At 47.3% G+C, this 20756-nt stretch overlaps 4 protein-coding genes across 4 annotated transcripts; 2 read left to right on the top strand and 2 right to left on the bottom strand.

The window, feature by feature from the left end:
- Positions 1-101: 101 nt before the first annotated feature.
- F4817DRAFT_335434 (uncharacterized protein) lies at positions 102-3457 on the bottom strand. Its single transcript, XM_049303020.1, has 3 exons — positions 2852-3457; positions 2111-2677; positions 102-2057 (listed from the first exon to the last, which is right to left on the bottom strand). Exons 1-3 carry the CDS (start codon positions 3125-3127, stop codon positions 681-683), a joined length of 2220 nt encoding a protein of 739 aa, XP_049159683.1. The 5' UTR covers positions 3128-3457; the 3' UTR covers positions 102-680.
- A 1240-nt stretch (positions 3458-4697) lies between these two features.
- Positions 4698-4976, top strand: F4817DRAFT_315191 (uncharacterized protein; the record flags this gene model as incomplete). Its single annotated transcript, XM_049300504.1, has 2 exons — positions 4698-4741; positions 4811-4976. The coding sequence occupies 2 exons, from the start codon at positions 4698-4700 to the stop codon at positions 4974-4976; spliced, it is 210 nt and encodes a 69-aa protein (XP_049159682.1).
- A 298-nt stretch (positions 4977-5274) lies between these two features.
- F4817DRAFT_335432 (uncharacterized protein) lies at positions 5275-9967 on the bottom strand. Its single transcript, XM_049303019.1, has 5 exons — positions 9005-9967; positions 7639-8935; positions 7509-7580; positions 7392-7460; positions 5275-7341 (listed from the first exon to the last, which is right to left on the bottom strand). The coding sequence occupies exons 1-5, from the start codon at positions 9330-9332 to the stop codon at positions 5592-5594; spliced, it is 3516 nt and encodes a 1171-aa protein (XP_049159681.1). The 5' UTR covers positions 9333-9967; the 3' UTR covers positions 5275-5591.
- Positions 9968-13260: 3293 nt separating this feature from the next.
- On the top strand, positions 13261-20727 carry F4817DRAFT_335429 (carbamoyl-phosphate synth). The gene is made up of 3 exons (XM_049303018.1): positions 13261-14139; positions 14194-20228; positions 20284-20727. The coding sequence occupies exons 1-3, from the start codon at positions 13518-13520 to the stop codon at positions 20338-20340; spliced, it is 6714 nt and encodes a 2237-aa protein (XP_049159680.1). The 5' UTR covers positions 13261-13517; the 3' UTR covers positions 20341-20727.
- Positions 20728-20756: the final 29 nt, after the last annotated feature.

Genomic DNA, 20756 nt, shown 5'->3' with positions numbered 1-20756 from the left:
ACCCCCCTCCCCCCCCCCCCCCCCCCGCCCCCCCCCCCCCCCGCGCCGCCCCCCCCCCCCCCCCCCCCCCCCCCCCCCCCCCCGCCCCCCCCCGCCCCCGCGTTGCAATTAACGAGGACGGGCTGTTCAGATCTGCTTTCTTTTCTTTGACAATGATACCTCTGATCTGCTTCCTGTACCAGAACATGTGGTGGACCATTGCCTGCTTGGAGGTTCCTTAGTGTGCTAGCCAGCTATATACCCGCTTCAGATATATTGGACGCAGAAAGCCCTGGGTGAATAGAGGTTTTACCCATCTCTAAACATATAAGTTTGCTATTTTTGTCTTGTTTACTTGACATGATCTAGATATGGTGAAGAAATAGGGGGTAAATTTTTGTGTGTATTAGGTTCGGGTTTTCCTTAGATGTCACTACAGCACATCTATATCCATCCATGCTGACGCCGCACATGATATACTCCTATCCTAGGTACCTATGCAATCTCGACGAAGACGTATCCTCTATTCCGTTTCATCTCATTATAGCTCATTCTTCCTAACTGATGTGAACCTAACCCTCATAGACCAACCCAACCTGATATCATGCTTTAGGCACTTACCGGAGCCTTGCGCCCCTATTTATTTGTTCTATTGCTATCTAGCCAACACATCCCATACCCCAAAATATTCACACCTATCACTACGTCAAAGGCTCTTCGACCTGAGACCAGGCCTCTTCGTCGATCTCATCGCTGTCATCGGATTCATATCCGTCGCTATCGTCTCTATCCAAGGTAGCCGTTGACCCTGTCGTGCTCGCTGCGGGTGTGAACGAGACGCGGCTGTCTGATACAGATGCAGATGTACCGTCGTGGACGGTGCTCGGACCTATATTCGACGGCACGGCGTTTACGGACCGTCCGGCGGTTAAGGTGGCGGTGCTGACTTCGCTAGGCGTCTTGTCGGATTGGCAGATGCTCGAAGTATCTGTCGCCACTGTATTACCCGTGCAGTAGGCTGGACCGGGGCCGATTGGGCCCAAGTCAGCGTCTGGGACGGTGGATTGAAAAACGCCGCCGCTCCCGTCGTTAAGTCCGCCGGCCCAAAGGGGGAGATACTGGAACTCGTCTTCCGACAGCGCTAGGACGATGTGTTCCGTTCTAGTGAGCGGTACTTCCAATTCGGAGTTTGTCCAGGTAATCCATAAGTTTGTCACGGCAGCGTGAAGCTCGATGCGAAAGTTCTCCAGGTGAAAACAGTTCGCTGATTTACCATAGCTACCTCCTCCGTCGAGGTAAGGTGTCGCTTCGGTTAGTCTGTCGTTGAAATCGTCCACGTATAGAGCCAGAAATTCGACGGGATAGCACGGCCCCAGGTAGTCGATAGGATACGAAGCCAGATAAACCCAGAACCACGGGGTTAGAAGATGTTGGGCATCGGTAAAATTGCTGGCGATAAGAGAAGTAGGAATTCGTCTTGGATGTTCCACATAACATCGGCGATCGCGATCGTAGGCGCTTTGCTGGTCATACTCGGCTACAGCATGCATTGCCGTCTGTATGATATAATCCTTATATTCTTGTAGCTTTGTGTAAAGGGTAGAGAACGAATCAAGTAGTCTGGTTAGTAGTTTATCGCGTATGGAATCTGTCCTCAAGGTTGACTGGCCGCTGTTAGGGCTTGAGCCGGTAGAAATGGCTGTGCGGATGATGTCGCCGACTTCTGCGAACTGTCGGTATTCCGATATTTTGAGCCCATTATAGAACTGATCTGATCTAAATTTTGCGAGTGTTTGGTGAACACGATCGGCAAGTTTTTGTGCTGCATATTGAACAACAGTCTGTAGATCGTCGGGTAGATCCACACGAGGGCGGCCGAATACTGTATACCGATCTTTTTGAGCCGGGGGTTGAGCAGCGAGAGTATCCAGGGCCTTCTCAACGACGAGGATGCGAAACGCGGCTCGGGTGATACTATCTATTTCCAACGTCCACGCGATTTTAAACGCAACTTCGGCATTGATATCAATAAACTCGGTGTTGGGTTCTGCTAAAAGCCAAGTATACACCGAGTCTCGCTATAATGAGCAAAATTAGTAACATAATATTATAATGTTACATTTCCACTCACAATAACACGTGTGCAGTCTAGTATACTGGCAATACTTGTGAGCGTGTAGACACGGGATGCCGAATTCAAGACCAGATCATAACCCTCTATGGCTAAAAGGAGACGAACGATGTTGACGCGATGACGGATAGGACAATAATCGTCAATAGCTCTAGATTTTATCGTTTTGATGTCAACTAGATCGATTGTTGGAAGACGTTCTCTAAGTCCCAAATTCTGTTGTATGTATGACGTCTTTTTTACACAGTCTATAGGAACTTCGTCGTGATGGGGGCAGTGATCATCGTGCCCTGAAACTAGATATGGTGATATACCAAGTCTCTCCTTTGACGTCCACCAGTCGGTAACGCCAGGAGGTAAAGACAACTCTATGAGCTGGGCAGCTAGGTCGTCTCCCTCGGCCGAAGGGGTGAGATCAATAATGAATCTCTGTGAAACTGTTTCACCGGCAAGTTCCAGTCTCTTCTGGAAGCGGGCTTGTTCCTTGGGCGACAATAAATTTGCGAAGACCTTGGAACCAGTGGCAAGGAGTCTCTCCGAATGGACGCAGAAGCGTTTTGAGGTCCACTGTAACGGAAGTTGATTAGTTACACCGAGAAGAGACCAAGTCCTTCAGACCCCTATTAGATCTATAGACATGAGATGAAATAGTTTTGGTGAAGGCTTAAGCAAATTTGCCACGCTTATGAAGGCGTGGACTACAGGCTCTTAGAGTCTAGACAGTGCTAGAAATTGACCTACCTCTTCCCTGCTACAACTTGAATAGCCTGGAGGGAAATTAACGATAACTAGAGTATCCCCATCGTTACATTCAACGTGAACGTGTAGAAGTCTAGTGAGATCTGACTTCTCTCGAGACTTGAAAACGTAGTTGGCGTCATCTTCGCTGGGTTGGTCTTTTAATAACTGGTCGATTGCCGCATCAAGTAAAGAGCCACGAGGAGCAGGAGTAGGATCTGATGGAGGGGGAAGCTCTTGAGACTCTGCTCTCTGCTGAGCTAGTTGTTGTGAGAGCATGATTACCTACTCGAAGAGCAAGGCTTTAAGCTAGTGATATGGGTAGATAGAGTAAGTTGGGCGCAGTACTTGTTATAATGACAAGAGCTAAAGTAAGGAAAAGTAAGGAAGGTTTACTTAGATGACTACCTCCTAAAGTATTAAGTATAAGGCTGCGGTTGCCTCCTTTGATATTCTGACTGACGACTGCCTGCTTACCTATGTATATGCAAGCTTCCATGCTGCACGCGGGAAACATGGATTATGTATAAGATGTATATGTACATCTAAGCTACATACATATAAGTAGAATTGCAAGTAGCAAACCGTACATATATAAGTACTGCTTACATCTCCAATTGCGCCGCTACAAGTACATAGAAGCCACATACCTTCCTCCTATACCTGGTGTATATCCTTATTGGTCGGTATCGCGCAGGCAAGGCAGGCGATGAAGATCAACCGATAAGCCTTACGGGACAGTGTAAGTGAAACCAAGTCTATACTGTGAGTCTCTATGTACACATAGTATGTATGCACACCTTATGTAAGAGACATGTCCAGATGCCAACTCTCAAATATTATTGAAAATGATATCAATCAAGACGGCCATGTGTTTCCATTGCCAACTAGCTGATTTGTTTTGTTTATACATATACATACCTATATTATTCTGCATTGCAATATTAATCATACACGTAGTTTCAAGTCGACTTAACTATAGGTTTCTGCCTAGCCGGTGGCTTATAATTGTGAGATTTGATAAGTCATCAACATAGCTGCATAGCTCCTAAACAGGTACCTACATAAACCGGTGAGCTAACAACATAACTTACCTACATCGAGTGCTATAACTACCGCGGATCGAAAACAAATGATTAGGTTAACTAGTCAGATCTTGAAAGTTTATCGCCTCTTGGTATTAATGATAAACCCATTCCCCCGCATTCCTCCTACTCAAACAATTTCAACCAATATGCCACCTCCCTGCTCCCCTAATGCCCTAATGCAAGCCTATAAAGTTTACTACATAAGGGCATTAAGCGTATCTTAGCGTACCTCCTAAGCTTTCCGGAAATCCTCCCGATAAGGTGTTTACCCCATCCGCTCGCGTGCCCCTTGTCCCGAACCGGTCAAGCTTTGGGCAAAAAGCGCCGTTTCCAGCTTCGCCAGCTTCCCTTAATTTTTTCGTTTCGTTTCGCACGAGATCGCACCACCGGACCTCATCAGCGTCTGCCCACCCTACCCCCGAAAATCTGGGGAATCTAGAACCCGCTAGCGATCCTTGTATGACATAAAACTGGAGACTATCGTATCAATTAGGGCTCCGTCGGTATGTAGCGGTCAGTAGAAGATGGCTCTAACCTGCATACATAAATCTGCCTGTCTGCCCGGCGATCTTCTTCTAAGTGGCTTCGTTGCTTTTCAGCTCTTGTGATACCTACCTACGTATAAAGCTGTCCTGCTAGCTACCAGTAGAATAAACTAAGGCTTTACCACCCTTATCTAAGAGCTTCAAACTTGAAATACTCTAGTTATAACAAATCTAAAATTATCAAACACCAAGCTTAAGCAATCTCCCAACTCAAACATGGACCGCACCCGAGCAGCCAGAATGACTACCGGAGGACCTCTGTAAGTACACTCATCCCCTAATTAGCAAATACCTGAGAGTCCACCAGACTAACCCCCAACGCCAACTAGGTCCCGACACCCCGGCCTAGCCCTCGCCGCCGTCGCAACAGCCGGCATCGCAGTCGCGGTCCAGTACCGGCGATCCGTTCTGATACGCAACGAGAAGGCCCAGAAGAACTCGCCTGAGAACCCCAACTTCTACGTCAGCGTCGATCGGAGCGGCGGCGGCATCTAAAGCTTTAGGGGACGAAAGTATAATCTTGGGAAACCTAGACCTAAGATATATTTGGAGATGAGCAAGCAACATCATATGAGAATCATAAATGTTTGGAGCAATTGCTCGTACCTTGAACGACATGAGAATGCTGGCTGGGTTAATTGGGAATTTCACGACACAATTAGGATTTATCACGACAAAGGGCTAGACACGCCTCATCGTTAGACGTGTATGCGTACATTATGATTGGGTAACGCAACGGCAGGCGTTTTCTGTTTCTTATTACCCTTAGACATAAAACATAAAATCAAAAAGAATGTTAAACAAATCCAGAAAAGCTTTATGAATAATGGCCAGCTCTGATAAGCTTGTCTTATGCACAATCCACTTCTGCGTAATAATATTACATGTAAGTTGTCATACGGCATGTCACATCGCATGCCAGATCAGACATAGCTGATAGGTATATGCTCTCAACCACCATTCCCACCCCTGGTATCGTCCCAAAAATTCAGGCCTTTTGCTTACCGTTGCCTTCGAAGCCCCAAGGCAAACCAAAACGCCAAAATGCATAATTTGTGAGGCCAACTCGCAGAATAGAAGGGCCCCGGCAGAATCTACCTAGAGCGCCGCTTATACGGAGCTTCCCCTCTTAGGCCATTCCGTCACCGGCTCGCCCTCCAGCTCGCCAGCGCTTGTTGTCCCCGCGACTTCCTTCCCTTTCCCCTTGAACCAATGACTCGTTGGAATAACCGTCTCCAGCCCATCCTTTTGTTCCCTGTTACTCCCTGGTCGACTTCCCTCACTCTTGCTCTTTACCCCTGATGTTCTCTTTCTACTCGATGGCCTTTCGCCACTTGTGCCAGTTCTCCAACCGCCCTCGTCGTCTGAATTCTGTGCCGTGGGCGCTGCACTTCGCGCTCGAATCTCCTTCATAGCATCCGCAAAATTCTCCTCAAGGTTCTTCATCCTGGCCAGAATTAGCCGGCTGATTCTATCTGAATCCTCGCGATCTTGGCTGCTTTGGTTCGGAGCCTTCAGCTGGCCAGTGGCCATAGCCATCTGTGTTGCGAATGACGATGGCACGGCTCCAAATTCATTAGTCGCATCTAACCCTATATCAGAACTAATGCCTCCGTCAACAGACGAAAGGCGTCGGTTTCTCGGGACGGCATTGTGGAGGATAGAGCGATTAGGTGCTGATCTTGCGGGAATCGGTCTCGGCCGAGTTACCGGGGGCGGTCTATTTTGTGTCCTCCGTGGCGAACGTGTGCCGCTTGGTACGGATGACTCTGCCGCTGTGGCTAGTCGGCTGCTTCGCGGGTGGGAGCTCGCACCCAATGGCTCTTCCGAGATCAAGGATGGACTTGTTTCGAAGTGATTAGGTCCCTGTGGAGCGTAAAGGATTGTATTTGTGGAAAGTGTGCGGCTGTGGAGGCCTTGGCGACGAGGTGTACTGCTAGTTCTAGGTGATGTGACGGCCATGCTCTGCTGGTGTGAGGAAGAATCCAAAGATGATGGAACTAATACCTCACGCCTCAAGTCTAGAGAGGACGTAAAATAATCTTCACGTTCTCGTGGACTAGCATTGCTGCCACGGCGGCTCGCGTTTACCATATCATCTTCTTCCTCATCGTTCGTTACGAATTCATCGTCACCATCTGCTTCCGTCTGGTCCCTATATCGTGCCTGTTGTTCATCAATTTGACCGTTGAGTTCCCTGACATTAGAGCCAGGAAAGCCGCTATTCGACACAAGGTCGGCAGGGTCACTTGCAGCCGATCGAATGTCGGAGACGTGCCTGGACCTCTTAGGAAAATCACGGCTCATGCTCATTCGTCGTTGAGAAGGGCTCCGACGACTGTCAATCGTAGGCCAATGAGAGAGACGCTCACCAATCTCGTCATTTTGTTCCATCCAATTGCGGATAGCTGTCTGCGTCTTCCTCCTTTCTTGTCTTCTCTGGCTCCTTATTGTGCCAGTATCAGGAAGTCGACGGAAGACCTCTTCCAGAGCACGGTCTTTTTGAAACCCAGCAATCGATTCCTCACGTGTCTTCATGCTTGGGCTAAAAAGGGCCGTTCCCCTACTAGCAAGGTCGGTGAATGATATTCCTCTTGTCTTACGGCGCCCTTGATGCTCGACCAGATCCGTTGGCTCATAAATCGACGGGGCGAGAAAGTATTTTTCATAAATGAATATGCAAAATAGAAGAGGAAAATGGGTCAATTTAATGACCGTGCGGTTCAAAATCACAAACTGCCTTATAGACATTACGTATCGTAATGGCGTCAAGATCCAAGCGAGGATATTGCTTGGCGCAACGTAAGAGAACATTGCATCGTTCTTGACCATGGATATGGTGTTGATCGCGAACAAGAACCTAGGCGGGTGTAAGTAAAACTAAAAATTAGGCCGGAAACGATCACGTACTGGTGCTCCTCATTCGCATTCGATACAATGGCCGTGAAGGAGTTTGTAAGTACGGTAATTAATATTGTACTATCCCGTGTTAGAATCGTACGGCTTCTGCGCTAAGGACGGACTTACACGACGAGGAAATGGCATATAATGAGAAAGGCTGCTAATAGCGTCTTGCCTAAGAAAGTATACTCCGGCCATCTAAAAATCTTGGTTAGCTAATATTATCTCGAAGAACCCGGGGTGCTTCTGGACGTACACATCCCACGCAGCTGGCGTGAACCCCATGAGAATCTGGAAGATCTTGTAAGCAACCTCTGGTGCGGCATTTTGGTTGCTAGAGAGTGTAAAGAACACGAAGAACCCGGAACAACTGATTAGGACAAGAACGAAGACAGCCGCAAGATCCACCGCCATGAGCCGAAAGGCAATCAGAAGCTGAGAAAAGTATCGATAGTGATCTAACACACTGAAGATACGTGGCAACAAGAGTATGGCGTTCGCTGCCAGAACATCATATGCCATCTCATTCCAACGATAGGGGTCAACGACAAACACAGCATATACTCTCAAACAGTAATATATGATGAGCAGCAGTAGAATGCCGAGATCGAAAATATTCCAGAAGCTCATGATATACAAGGAAAACCCTTGCTCGTTGAAACCAACAACTTCATCAAGCATGAAACCCGCACTCCAAAACCAGAAAACCAGTTCTAGTTCAGTAATTCGACTAGAGCGTTCTATCAGAACTGCTAAAAATAGACATATCAGGGCAAATAAGGAGCATGTTGATAGAAACTGTCTATAGCGAGGAACGCGGAGGCGAGATAACTTCAAAGGAGAAGCTTGGCGTGGGTCGTACAGATTTACCGTTCGTCGTACAGGTATTTGATGTAGCGGTAATTGAGACAGTTGTTCTTTAGCAACTTGGTGGCCGAGGAGCGGTGTTCGAACTCCCGCTGGGCCGTTTTGGACATTTTCACTTGGACTTGGAGGCTTGGACATAATCCGATGAAGGTTGTCTTGGGACGAATAGAAGCTAATAGCACCATTCCAAATGGCCTCGAGTTGTTGAACCACGAGCGGGTGCGCCAGGAAGTGCTTGGCAGAAGCACGGATAGCCACCTCGAGCGTCGAAGATCGGGCTACAGATGGGCGGTTCTTGCTGTCGGAGGACTTTACATGCGTCGTCGGTGTCTCGGGAGCTCCTTGGAGCGGGTAGAAGTCATAGGACAAAGCATCAATAAGCTCCCTCGTACTGTATTCCTTCAATAATTTCAAGGCGAGAATTTCACAGACCCTCGCTCGTGTCATACTCGTACCTGCGTTGCCCGGGTATAGCTGTCCCTCCTTCGCAAATTGGAGGCAGTTCGCCATTAAAGCGTACAGCGTTACACGACTAAAATGTTGGGTCCGGATCTGCTGTTGCATAGGTTTGACTAAGAATTGAGAAACTTGGGGTGATCGAATTTGATCCCATGTCAATGTCGTCTCAGTTCTTGCTTGGACAATTATTCTAATTGCGTGAACGACGTTATAAATGGGGATAGAATCTAATCCAAGTTGTAAGTCTAGAGCTCAATACGTAGTGTACACACACCAGAAGGTAACAGCAAACATACCAAGGTAGGTAGCGGAGAACAGTGGTATGATCGAAGCCGAACTCCTACGCGCATTCGTTTCTCGGAAGGGTCGACTTAATCGACGCCCAGGCGGCCTATCATTAAGGTCGAAGTCGTCTGCATTTTCATCTTCTTCCTCCTCGTCCTCGTCCTCGTCGGCCTCGGTGAAATCGGCAGTGGCACGTCGCTGTTGACCATAATCGCGGCTCATAGGATCGGGGGGCGGGGTGTGATCGGTTGAATCAAAACGCGCTGAGTTGACGTGCTGAGCGGCCTGTCCCGGCCGCAGTAGCAGCGAGGAAAGCATCTCCTTCGCGGGAGCGGCCATCGTTGTTCCCAGTTCCCCCTTACCTCCGGGCCGACAGCTAAGAAAGATATAAAGGCATTGGGAGGACAGAAGCAGGCCAAGTACAATAGGTTCGCCGACCAACCTAGCTTGCTTCCAGTTCGTGTGTGCAGGTAATGCAGTACCAAGACTTGACCGCGTTGCGCGGAAAGACAAGATAGTGGGACAAAGAGAGGAAGGGAGAAAAAGATAAGGGCGTTGCGAAGATCACGACTAGCGTTGCTAGCATTGATATTGACACCGACAAGGAAATCAGCATATCCACCCTAGTAACTTTTTAAGTACACTTGTATAGTAACTTGGTAGCTTGAGTGGAACCGTCCACTGCTGCGTGCAAGAGGCGCTGGTAACTAGTGCACACCATTCATGAATCACAAATCACACACTCACCCCAGTGTCTCTTAGGTCAGGTCAGGCGTAACTAGCAGCTCATGCGTAGCGGTACAGACGCGAGATTTGAATTGCAATGCAGCAGGAATTCCATGACGACAGTAGAGCTTAGGTACCTAGGTACGTTACCTGTATACAGTCCTTTCGAGAGGAATGATGATTTTGGGGAATGAAAAGGATTCCAGATAAGTTATCAAATTTGGTAAGATGAGAAAAGACGGGATGCAAATGTAAAAGGCTACATCCTACATAAGTCTAATTACATGGTTACCTAAGATATGCTCTCCCTCCTTCCCTCCCTTCTCAGCTTCTCGCTTACAGGAAGCTGCAGATGCAGGTTGCATCATGGGATGATGTACTTCGCATACACTAGTGAACCTTGAACCTCGCCTATGAGAAGTTACCGCTTTGGGCCATTCTACACCACCAAAGTGGCAGTCAATTGGTCATTTACCACTGCTATCGCAAAAGTTTCATCCATCCCAACCACCAACTATGTATCTCCGCTACTTAAGGTAGTCGATCCAACCGCCCCCGCGCGCAGTATACTATGTACGCAGTAGTTCTTCACACCGCTCACCTCCTTCGGCTGTGTTTTTCTAGAGCTACCCGGCTTACTGCCACTTGCGCGGATGATCGATCTGCAGACTGACCTACCTCACATGCATCTATGTATGTACAAACCGATGAGGTATCCCGCATGGTTAGCAAGACCCGCTCGTTGGCCTCGCTATCTCGGAACAACCTGAGCATCTACATAGGTGAGGGAGCTTCTTCACCATATTGATCGACAACGATATTACCGCCACCCACCATCTCGGCGCCGTAAGAATGCATCTCTAAAATTTATTTCTCCGAGTATTATATCAGCACGATAATAGGGAAAACGAGGACATATTCCGTAGCGAATCTAAGCGCGCTTATTTTTATGTGCCTATCAAGTCACTTGCCTACTTACACAATAAAGGGGTCTCCGTCTACATACGCTACGCTACTCTTAAGGATGGTCGAGGCCATGAGCTTCTAGTTCTGCTAAGCTTCCTCATTGGCCAAAATAATTGCAGTGCCTCATCTCCGAGTAGTACATACTAAGACATGCGCACTTAGTCTATCGTACCACCGAACTTCGCCATGTAGAATATACCACAAAGACGACCGTGTTCTTCCCCTCTCAATCTTCTCGTCGAGAATATTCACCGCTCCTTCAAACATCTTCGAGTCTGCCCTCTCTGATTGGTACAATTCTAGGGTTGCACTCACCTAGCCTGAAATAGCCGGCAGTGGCACATGACGAGCATGTTACCTTGCATCGCAACCCCTACGATATATCTTTACCCCACGTTTCTTAGACCTAGGGATTCCGGATCACGCAAAAGTGCATGCATGTGGTATGTACATACGATACCAAGCATTATAGAGTGGGCTATCCCTAAGATGGGATTTTGTGTTTGCGATATGGGAGATTACCGCGTAATGCATCGGTCAAAGAGGTGAGACGTAACTAGTCCCCGGGAAAAAGCTAAGGTTGAGCATAGTTCAAAGCCGAGTCTCCGTTTTGAAGAAGTAGCCAATCCCTCAAATTCGAAGCCTGGAAGTTCTATTAATAAATATGTTAGGTACTGACTAACGCTCGGTCTATCAAAAGACGTTCGGATAGAGCATGAGAGGATCCGAAGGCAACGAATAAGAGAGGGAGGGTCGTGTTTACAATATTAACCAGCATACATACCTCTTCAGAGTTTACCTCGAGATTTGCCTCAGCGATATCTTCAGCAATAAGGCATATTGGCTAAGTGATGACTCAACTCTGCGCTATAGTATATTGGCCGTTTCAGTATCTTGGTTTCAAGATTTAATTGAATTCAAGATTTAGAGTATTTTGATACCACCGTTGTAGGAACTAGGCTCGGATAGGGATAGTTCGGTGAGCATGTTGAACCAAAAAGATTTGATAGTCTTGGAACTTCTGCCCGGAGAAGATATATCATTTTCAAGAAGGATTAAAGTTGACCTTTAGTGCTGATCAAATAGAAGGTGAATATGGTATCTGATAACTAGCACGACGGGATGTTAATTTAACATACTAAAATCAAGCATAACTTCAATACATAGAAAAACGTTGCGTAAATATAAATGTTAATAATGTGTCAATAGTGGCATCTACACCCAAAGGTTTCTGTCAAATCCTTAAATACCTACATGTTAGGTACCTACCTCTTAAGGTTTGGCTGTTTAGAGAGAGCACCAATAATTTAAGTCCCGAGATTTACATAAGTTTAACAGCGGCTGGGACTTCACATACCGTAAATAGAAAGCGTAAATTTTCACTATACATTTTCCTTCGGTAACCTTTTTTTATTAAGTTAAGGTTCTTTAAGATTTAACCAGTTACTTTTATTTTATGATGTTAGCTAAGTAGGTAGGTAGTTACTAATACTGGGCATATAGACGATTTTCGTAATAGCAAACTGTCGTGAGATACTAATAATTATTTTGTAGCTTATATATTTAACCCTTTAACTCGGGTTTACTGACCTTAGGTAGGTATCTACCTATGTTGGTTGGATGTCTATTTCTATCCTACTCCCGCCTGTAATAAATAGCCCGTGGACAACTCTTCAAGCTAGGTAGTTTATCACCAAAACAGCTAACAACCAAATTAATCTACAGTGCTTATTGCCATTAGAGGTCTTCCTGATATAAACCCTTACTTGAGTGTCTTTGCAAACGGTGGATAAAACTTCTTATCAATGATATTTTCTCGCAAAACACACAAATACACAGCAATTTATTACATGCAGTCTTAAATCATCTGTTGTCCTCCGTTCCCAATCGTCTTAAATGCGGCCTACTAGTTCGTCAACGAAACATTATTTACATTCTCTCATCCAATTCCTCAAGCTATAAAATACGCTAGAACAATCAAACCCACAATTTGGAAATATGTTTTATATACAGGTAGTTAGACATGTCCTGAAACAAATAACAAGTTGATGATGTTGGCAATATCGCCACTGAGAAATCGGCACTTTATTCAAGTCACTTACTTACATAGGAGCAGGGATGTTTTAGATGTTGTGTTACAACCTGTCAAAGCATCTGATTCATTGGGAACTCACATTCTTACAGTCATCAAGCCTAGAAAATCTCATTTTACAATAAAGCTTCATATAATAGAAAGAAAATTAGGTAAGTTTATGTATGGTGACCGGGCCCCATGTGCATACACATGTAGGTACCCAAATACTTCAGAATATAGATCGAGTCTAAGATGCATGGGCCACTTAGATGGCAAGGTTTTCTGCACTTATGGTCCAGATCCTGGTCCCGTTAGTGCTTGATGTACGAAACTCGTCGCTGATTGGACCCCACAGTGTTCGAGGCGGGACTCTTATGTAGCACCGCATTGCAATTGGGCCTTGGCAGCACCTTGAGCGGGAGCTTGTACGTAGGTACGTAGGTACGAACAAGGAGGGACGAAGAAAAAAAAATTGCTTGGTGTACATTATGAATTTTCGATGAAATTTCTTCGGTCAAACTTATTTTTTTCTCACTACAAAATTCTTACAATTATCATACGATTTTCAATTGTACCCTACGGCGACATGAGATATTGATCAGACTACTGTTTTGCGGCTTTAGAAAGCGCTGCCCCTGAGCTTCCTAATTGCTGCCTTTAGACAGCCCCTCCCCCTCCCCCTCCATCATATTTCTAGTCATTATCGTCAAGCCTAGACTCAGACACTCCTCTCGAGCTCCCTCCCAGCGCGAGTCGACATGGCGGCGCCAATTCATTATCAGCCCGCCTCTGCGCGGGTAGTCGACTCGGAGGATGAAGGTCTCATGTGCCTCGACCTCCAAGACCATTCCTCCTACCAAGGCTACAGTTTCGGTGCTAAGAAGAGCATCGCTGGAGAACTAGTCTTCCAAACTGGTATGGTGGGATACCCAGAGTCGGTAACGGACCCTTCGTACCGTGGCCAGATTCTTGTAATCACATTTCCTCTCGTAGGAAACTATGGTGTGCCTTCTAGAGAAACAATGGACGAACTACTTCGTGACCGTCCCGCACATTTCGAGTCCTCCCAGATCCATATTGCTGGTCTCGTCGTATCTTCTTATGCCGGCGAGGATTACTCGCACTATCTCGCGACCTCATCCTTGGGAACATGGCTAAAGGAGCAGGGAGTTCCTGCTATGTATGGTGTCGATACGAGGGCCCTAACGGAACGTATTCGACAAGAGGGTAGTATGTTAGGCCGAATGCTACTGCAAAAGCAGGGTTTAACAAATGGAACCACCAACGGTACTGTAAGCCATCAAATTAAGGAGGATTGGAAGCCTTACTTTGATTCAATCGATTGGGTTAATCCCAACACAAAAAATCTCGTAGCAGAGGGTAGGTGCTCCCTATAGACGAACTGTCAATGTCATTATGCTTATTGGCTTGCAGTTTCTATCAAACAACCCCAACTGTATAAGCCGGATCCCGCCACAGCCTTAAAACACCCCTCTGGACGCCCTCTTCGTGTGCTCTGTCTAGATGTTGGCATGAAAAATAACCAACTTCGATGCTTTTTGAACAGAGGCGTCGAAGTACTTGTATGCCCATGGAATCATGACTTTGCTAGTGGCGCCGGGTCCGAATACGATGGTCTGTTCATCTCGAACGGACCTGGTGACCCTGCTGTTATGCGTGAACCCGTAGAACAGATTGCCAAGGCGATGGAGGCCAACCGAACACCCGTGTTTGGCATTTGTCTTGGTCATCAGCTACTCGCTCAAGCGGCTGGCGCCAAAACCGCAAAAATGAAGTTTGGTAACAGAGGACACAATATTCCTTGCACAAGTATGGTTACTGGGAAGTGTCATATCACTTCTCAGAACCACGGTTTCGCGGTTGACGCCAAGACACTTACAGAGGAATGGAAAGAGTTGTTCGTGAACGCCAATGACGGTAGCAATGAGGGAATTATGCATGTCAACAAGCCGTACTTCAGCGTACAATTCCATCCAGAAAGTACGCCTGGCCCTCGCGACACTGAATTCCTCTTTGACGTTTTTATAAATACCATTGTCAATTGCGCCAAAGATCAAACGCTTCTGAATTCCCCAGTCAACTTCCCCGGCGGCACTATCGAAGAAAACGAGCTGTTGCATCCGCGTGTCAATGTCAAGAAGATTCTCGTTCTCGGAAGTGGTGGTCTTAGCATTGGGCAAGCAGGTGAATTCGATTACTCGGGAAGCCAAGCTATAAAGGCTCTGAAGGAAGAGGGCATTTATACCGTCCTCATCAATCCTAACATCGCAACGATCCAAACCTCGAAAGGTTTGGCTGACAAGGTTTATTTCCTTCCCGTCACTGCCGAGTTCGTTCGTAAAGTTATTATTTACGAACGACCGGACGCGATATACGTTACCTTTGGAGGTCAGACCGCTCTCCAGGTCGGTATTCAACTCAAGGATGAGTTCGAAGAGCTCGGTGTGAAGGTGTTAGGCACACCCATTGACACTATCATCACGACAGAAGATCGAGAGCTCTTCGCTCGCAGCATGGACTCGATTGGCGAGAAGTGCGCCAAATCTGCCTCTGCGAGCAGCGTAGATGAGGCCATGCGTGTCGTTCAGGACATTGGTTTTCCTGTCATCGTTAGAGCTGCTTATGCTCTGGGTGGTCTGGGTAGCGGGTTTGCTAACAACGAAGCCGAGCTCTTAGACCTCTGCAACAAGGCTCTAGCAGCAAGCCCACAGGTGCTGATCGAGCGAAGCATGAAGGGCTGGAAGGAAATTGAATACGAAGTTGTACGAGATGCTCAAGATAACTGCATCACTGTTTGCAACATGGAAAATTTCGATCCTCTCGGTATCCATACGGGCGACTCAATCGTTGTGGCCCCATCGCAGACGCTATCAGATGAGGATTACAACATGCTACGAACAACTGCAGTCAATGTTATCCGTCATCTAGGTGTTGTCGGCGAGTGCAACATCCAGTACGCCTTGAATCCGTTTTCAAAGGAGTACTGCATCATCGAAGTCAATGCGAGACTGTCAAGATCATCTGCATTGGCATCTAAAGCAACGGGCTATCCCCTCGCGTTTATCGCTGCCAAACTGGGGCTTGGTATTCCGCTAAAAGAAATCAAGAACACAGTCACAAAGGTAACCTGCGCCTGCTTTGAGCCTTCTCTGGATTATGTTGTTGTCAAGATGCCCCGATGGGACTTGAAGAAGTTCACTAGGGTGTCTACGCAACTCGGTTCGTCGATGAAGAGTGTCGGCGAGGTTATGAGTATCGGAAGAACCTTTGAGGAAGCTATCCAGAAGGCAATTCGAGCTATTGACTTCCACAATCTTGGCTTTGGCGAAACCAAGGCACTCATGTCAATTGACGACGAGCTACAAACTCCATCTGACCAGCGTCTCTTCGCTATTGCAAATGCTATGCACGCTGGATATTCGGTGGATAGAATATGGGAGCTCACCAAGATTGACAAGTGGTTCTTGCACAAGCTGATGGGCTTGAGCCAATTCAGCAAGGAAATGGCCACATATACCACCGGCCAAATCTCCCAGCGCCCAGACTTACTTCTTCAAGGCAAACGACTTGGATTTAGCGATCGCCAATTAGCGAAGTTCTGGGACTCCAATGAGCTGGCAGTGAGACGTATGAGGCTAGAAGTCGGCATAACTCCTTTTGTCAAGCAGATCGACACTGTTGCTGCCGAGTTTCCCGCCTATACCAATTACCTCTATCTCACATATAATGCGTCAACACATGACATTAATTTCAATGATCATGGTGTAATGGTACTCGGATCAGGCGTCTACCGCATTGGTTCATCCGTTGAGTTCGATTGGTGTTCAGTTAGAGCGATCCGCACACTTCGGGAGTCTGGTTTCAAGACCATCATGGTTAACTATAATCCCGAGACTGTCAGTACTGATTATGACGAGGCAGATCGTTTGTACTTCGAGAACATCAACTTGGAAACCATTCTTGATATCTATCAAATGGAATCCGCCAGCGGAGTTCTCGGTGCTATGGGCGGTCAAACCCCCAACAACATCGCATTACCCTTGCTACGTTCAGGTGTTAAAGTCTTGGGAACGTCGCCGGAGATGATCGACAGGGCTGAGAACCGTTACAAATTCTCACGTATGCTGGACGAAATCGCTGTCGACCAGCCAACCTGGAAAGAGCTTACAAGCTTTGAGGATGCCAGAAGTTTCTGCCGAAAGGTCGAGTACCCGGTGCTAGTTCGACCTTCGTACGTCTTGTCGGGTGCTGCGATGAACACTGTGTACTCCGAGGCAGATCTCGCATTATACCTGCAACAGGCTGCAGAGGTTTCGCGTGAGCATCCTGTGGTGATTACAAAGTACATTGAGAACGCCAAGGAGATTGAGATGGATGCAGTTGCGAAGGACGGAACTGTCGTGGGTCACTTTATATCCGAACACGTCGAAAATGCCGGTGTCCATTCTGGTGATGCGACTCTTATCCTGCCGCCGCAGGATCTTGAGCCGACTACAATTCAACGTATCGTAGAGGCCACCAGGAAGATCGGCGCTAAACTCAACGTTACTGGCCCGTTCAATATCCAATTCATTGCAAAGGATAATGATATTAAGGTTATTGAGTGTAACGTCCGAGCCTCGCGTTCATTCCCCTTCGTGTCGAAGGTCATGGGAGTTGACCTGATTGAGATGGCAACTAAAGCGATCATGGGAGTTCCGTTCATTGAATACCCGCCAACGACTCTTCAGCCGGATTGCGTCGGTGTGAAGGTCCCGCAATTCAGCTTCTCGAGACTGTCTGGCGCCGATCCAGTCTTGGGCGTAGAGATGGCCTCCACCGGAGAGGTTGCTTGCTTCGGCATGGATAAATATGAAGCATATCTTAAGGCGTTGATGTCAACTGGATTCAAGATTCCGAAGAGCAATATCCTTTTGTCAATTGGCTCTTACAAGGATAAAAAAGAGATGCTTCCATCGGTCCAGAAATTGCAGAAGATGGGATATAAATTGTTTGCTACTGCGGGTACTGCGGACTTCCTCCAGGAACACGGTATTCCTGTCCAATTCTTGGAGGTCCTCAGCAACGAGGAAGATGACCAGAGATCTGAGTTCTCACTCACACAGCATCTGGCAAAGAACATGATTAACCTCTACATAAACCTTCCGTCAAACAACAAGTACCGCCGCCCTGCCAATTATATGAGCAAAGGATATCAGACCCGACGAATGGCTGTGGATTACCAGATCCCGCTGGTAACGAACGTGAAGAATGCTAAGATTCTAATCGAGGCTATCGCAAGGTATTTTGAATTAGAAATTAGCAACCGTGATTACCAGACAAGCCATCGCACGATAGTTCTTCCAGGGTTGATCAACATCGCTGCTTTCGTACCTGGGATTGGTGCTCAGGGCAGCAATGACCTTCAGGCTGTTACAAAAGCCTCAATCGCCTCAGGCTTCAGTATGATACGAGTTATACCTATGGGCATTGAAGGCTCCATTACCGACGCAAGGACACTGAAGATTGCTCAGCAGAGTAACAAAGAAGGGGGTTATTGCGATTACAACTTTTCCGTGTCGGCCACATCTAGTAACGCCGACCAGATCAGCCAAGTAGCCAGCGAGGTTGGATCGCTCTTCATCCCGTTTAACCATTTGTCAGATAATATTAGCAAGGTCGCCGCGGTTACTGCACATTTCGATTCTTGGCCTACCCATAAGCCTATTCTGACTGATGCTAAGACTACGGACCTCGCCTCTATTCTATTACTTGCGAGCCTTCACAATAGGCGCATCCATGTCACTAGTGTCACGACTAAGGAAGATATCCGGCTCATTGCTCTTAGCAAGGAGAAAGGCCTGAGTGTCACTTGCGACGTGTCGATATATTCGTTGTACCTATCACGGAAGGATTTCCCAGAATGCCAGCATCTTCCCAAACCCGACGACCAGCAGGCGCTCTGGGATCATCTTAGCACGATCGACGTCTTCTCTATCGGCAGTCTCCCGTATCAGCTTGCGCATTCTATCCAATCCAATGCAGACCCTACAGTTGGTATTGCTGATGCCTTGCCTCTTCTGCTGACGTCTGTCACGGAAGGCAAGTTAACGTTGGATGACGTTAAGACGCGGCTGTACGATAATCCAAAGGAGATCTTTGAGCTTCATGAGCAGGTCGGAACTTCAGTTGAAATTGAGATTGACCGTCCGCACACCATCCCCAAGACAGCGTCGTGGTCGCCATTCGCTGGTAAGACCATGCGTGGTGCGGTGCAAAGGGTTACTTTCAACAATAAGACGGTCTGCCTTGATGGAGAACTTCTTCCTCTGGCACCTCTCGGGAAGGATATGTCCACTCATGGCAGTATGCCCGTACCGATGTCGCCGCCTATGCTTCAACAAACACATCCCTTCGATGCTCTCCGGACTCGACGCTTCTCTAACATTGGAAAACCAGTGGGCATGTCGCGGTTGACTGACGGCGAGGTAGACGACCAACGGCCTGCTTCAAGGAATGTGCCAGCCGCAGAAGAGTTCAGTCTGCCGGGACCCGCACGAGCACCGTTCGTTGATTCCCTACATGACCTCCTTATGCAACCCTCCGCCTTCAAAAGCTCGCATGTGCTCTCCGTGAAGCAATACACGCGATCCGATCTTCATCTGCTGTTTACTGTGGCTCAGGAGATGCGCCTCGGTGTGGACCGAGAAGGTGTCCTTAATATCCTACGCGGCCGGGTTCTATGCACCATGTTCTATGAACCGTCAACACGTACCTCGGCATCTTTCGACGCAGCTATGCAACGACTGGGTGGCAGGACAATCCCTATCACCACGACACATTCGTCGGTTCAGAAAGGAGAGACGCTTCAAGATACGCTCAGAACACTTGAATGCTACGGTGATGCTATCGTTCTACGCCATCCGGAAGAAACGTCGGTAGATATTGCGAGGAAGTACAGCAAGGTCCCTATCATCAACGGTGGAAATGGAAGCAAAGAACACCCTACGCAAGCCTTCCTTGACCTCTTCACGATCCGTGAAGAGCTTGGTACTGTACAAGGTTTGATTATTACCTTTGTGGGTGATCTACTCTACGGACGACCAGTGCACTCGTTGGTATATCTACTACGGCACTACCAGGTCCAAGTTCAGTTAGTTTCACCGACGTCGCTAGCACTGCCAGCGGAAGTTCGCAGCCTCCTAAAGGAATCTGGACAGTTACTTTGCGAATCTGAGGAGCTTACCCCGGAGATCCTGTCGAGGAGTGACGTATTGTACTGCACTAGGGTGCAAAAGGAGCGCTTCCCAAGCGTTGAAGAGTACGAGAAGGTCAAGAATTCGTACCGCATCGATAACGCGACCCTTAAGCATGCAAAACAGACCACCCGCGTGCTGCATCCCCTGCCGAGGAACGAAGAAGTTGCGGAGGAAGTTGACTACGATCAGCGCGCAGCTTATTTCAGACAGGTAGGTGTTTGAACGAGTTTCGACGCTTTAGAAATATTTACTAATTTGACTCTAGATGAGGTACGGTCTCTACTGCCGAATGGCCCTGCTAGCTTTGGTCATGTCGGGTTGAAAACGGTATATTTCCGCGTACCGGCCGCCTCTGCATCCGTAGTCAATGTTTTGCGTACACCGACGAAACGTAAGGTACACATCTAGGAGCTCGAAAAGTTAGATAGCTACTTCGTAACCATCCTTCGTAAGGTTTTAATAAGTTACTCGACATATAGATAGGAACACTGCATTAGACACTATTTAGGCTCGCGCCGCTCATGAGTGCATGATTAACGTATAAAGGCATTGGTACGGCGTATGTGTATGCTTTGTATATGTTTACGAAGCTTGTTTTGGATGTATGTATATATGTATATCTTGTACTAGTTATATTTTGTATATATTGTATATATTGTATGTATGTGCGTACCTACGTATGTACGTTGTGTATATAGTTAATTCTAATTTTCGTCATGCGTGTGTTCGTCTCGTTTT

This window comes from Daldinia loculata (genome assembly GCF_022478755.1).
Source record: "Daldinia loculata strain CBS 113971 unplaced genomic scaffold F4817scaffold_20, whole genome shotgun sequence".
In the NCBI taxonomy this organism is placed as follows: domain Eukaryota; kingdom Fungi; phylum Ascomycota; class Sordariomycetes; order Xylariales; family Hypoxylaceae; genus Daldinia; species Daldinia loculata.
The sequence above is the reverse complement of the archived record's forward strand: the minus strand, read 5'-3'. Positions and strand labels throughout refer to the sequence as shown.

What these genes read in the sequence shown, in the direction of transcription:
- F4817DRAFT_335434 (XM_049303020.1), bottom strand. Translation starts at nt 3,127, where the DNA reads ATGCTCTCACAACAACTAGCTCAGCAGAGAGCAGAGTCTCAAGAGCTT. An exon ending in CAAGTTGTAGCAGGGAAGAG is followed by an intron (nt 2,678 to 2,851) that starts GTAGGTCAATTT and finishes CTTCCGTTACAG; the next exon opens with TGGACCTCAAAACGCTTCTG. An exon ending in TAGACTGCACACGTGTTATT is followed by an intron (nt 2,058 to 2,110) that starts GTGAGTGGAAAT and finishes TGCTCATTATAG; the next exon opens with CGAGACTCGGTGTATACTTG.
- F4817DRAFT_335432 (XM_049303019.1), bottom strand. Translation starts at nt 9,332, where the DNA reads ATGGCCGCTCCCGCGAAGGAGATGCTTTCCTCGCTGCTACTGCGGCCG. An exon ending in ATATGCCATTTCCTCGTCGT is followed by an intron (nt 7,461 to 7,508) that starts GTAAGTCCGTCC and finishes AACACGGGATAG; the next exon opens with TACAATATTAATTACCGTAC. An exon ending in AATGCGAATGAGGAGCACCA is followed by an intron (nt 7,342 to 7,391) that starts GTACGTGATCGT and finishes ACACCCGCCTAG; the next exon opens with GTTCTTGTTCGCGATCAACA.
- F4817DRAFT_335429 (XM_049303018.1), top strand. Translation starts at nt 13,518, where the DNA reads ATGGCGGCGCCAATTCATTATCAGCCCGCCTCTGCGCGGGTAGTCGAC. An exon ending in AAAAAATCTCGTAGCAGAGG is followed by an intron (nt 14,140 to 14,193) that starts GTAGGTGCTCCC and finishes ATTGGCTTGCAG; the next exon opens with TTTCTATCAAACAACCCCAA. An exon ending in GCGCAGCTTATTTCAGACAG is followed by an intron (nt 20,229 to 20,283) that starts GTAGGTGTTTGA and finishes ATTTGACTCTAG; the next exon opens with ATGAGGTACGGTCTCTACTG.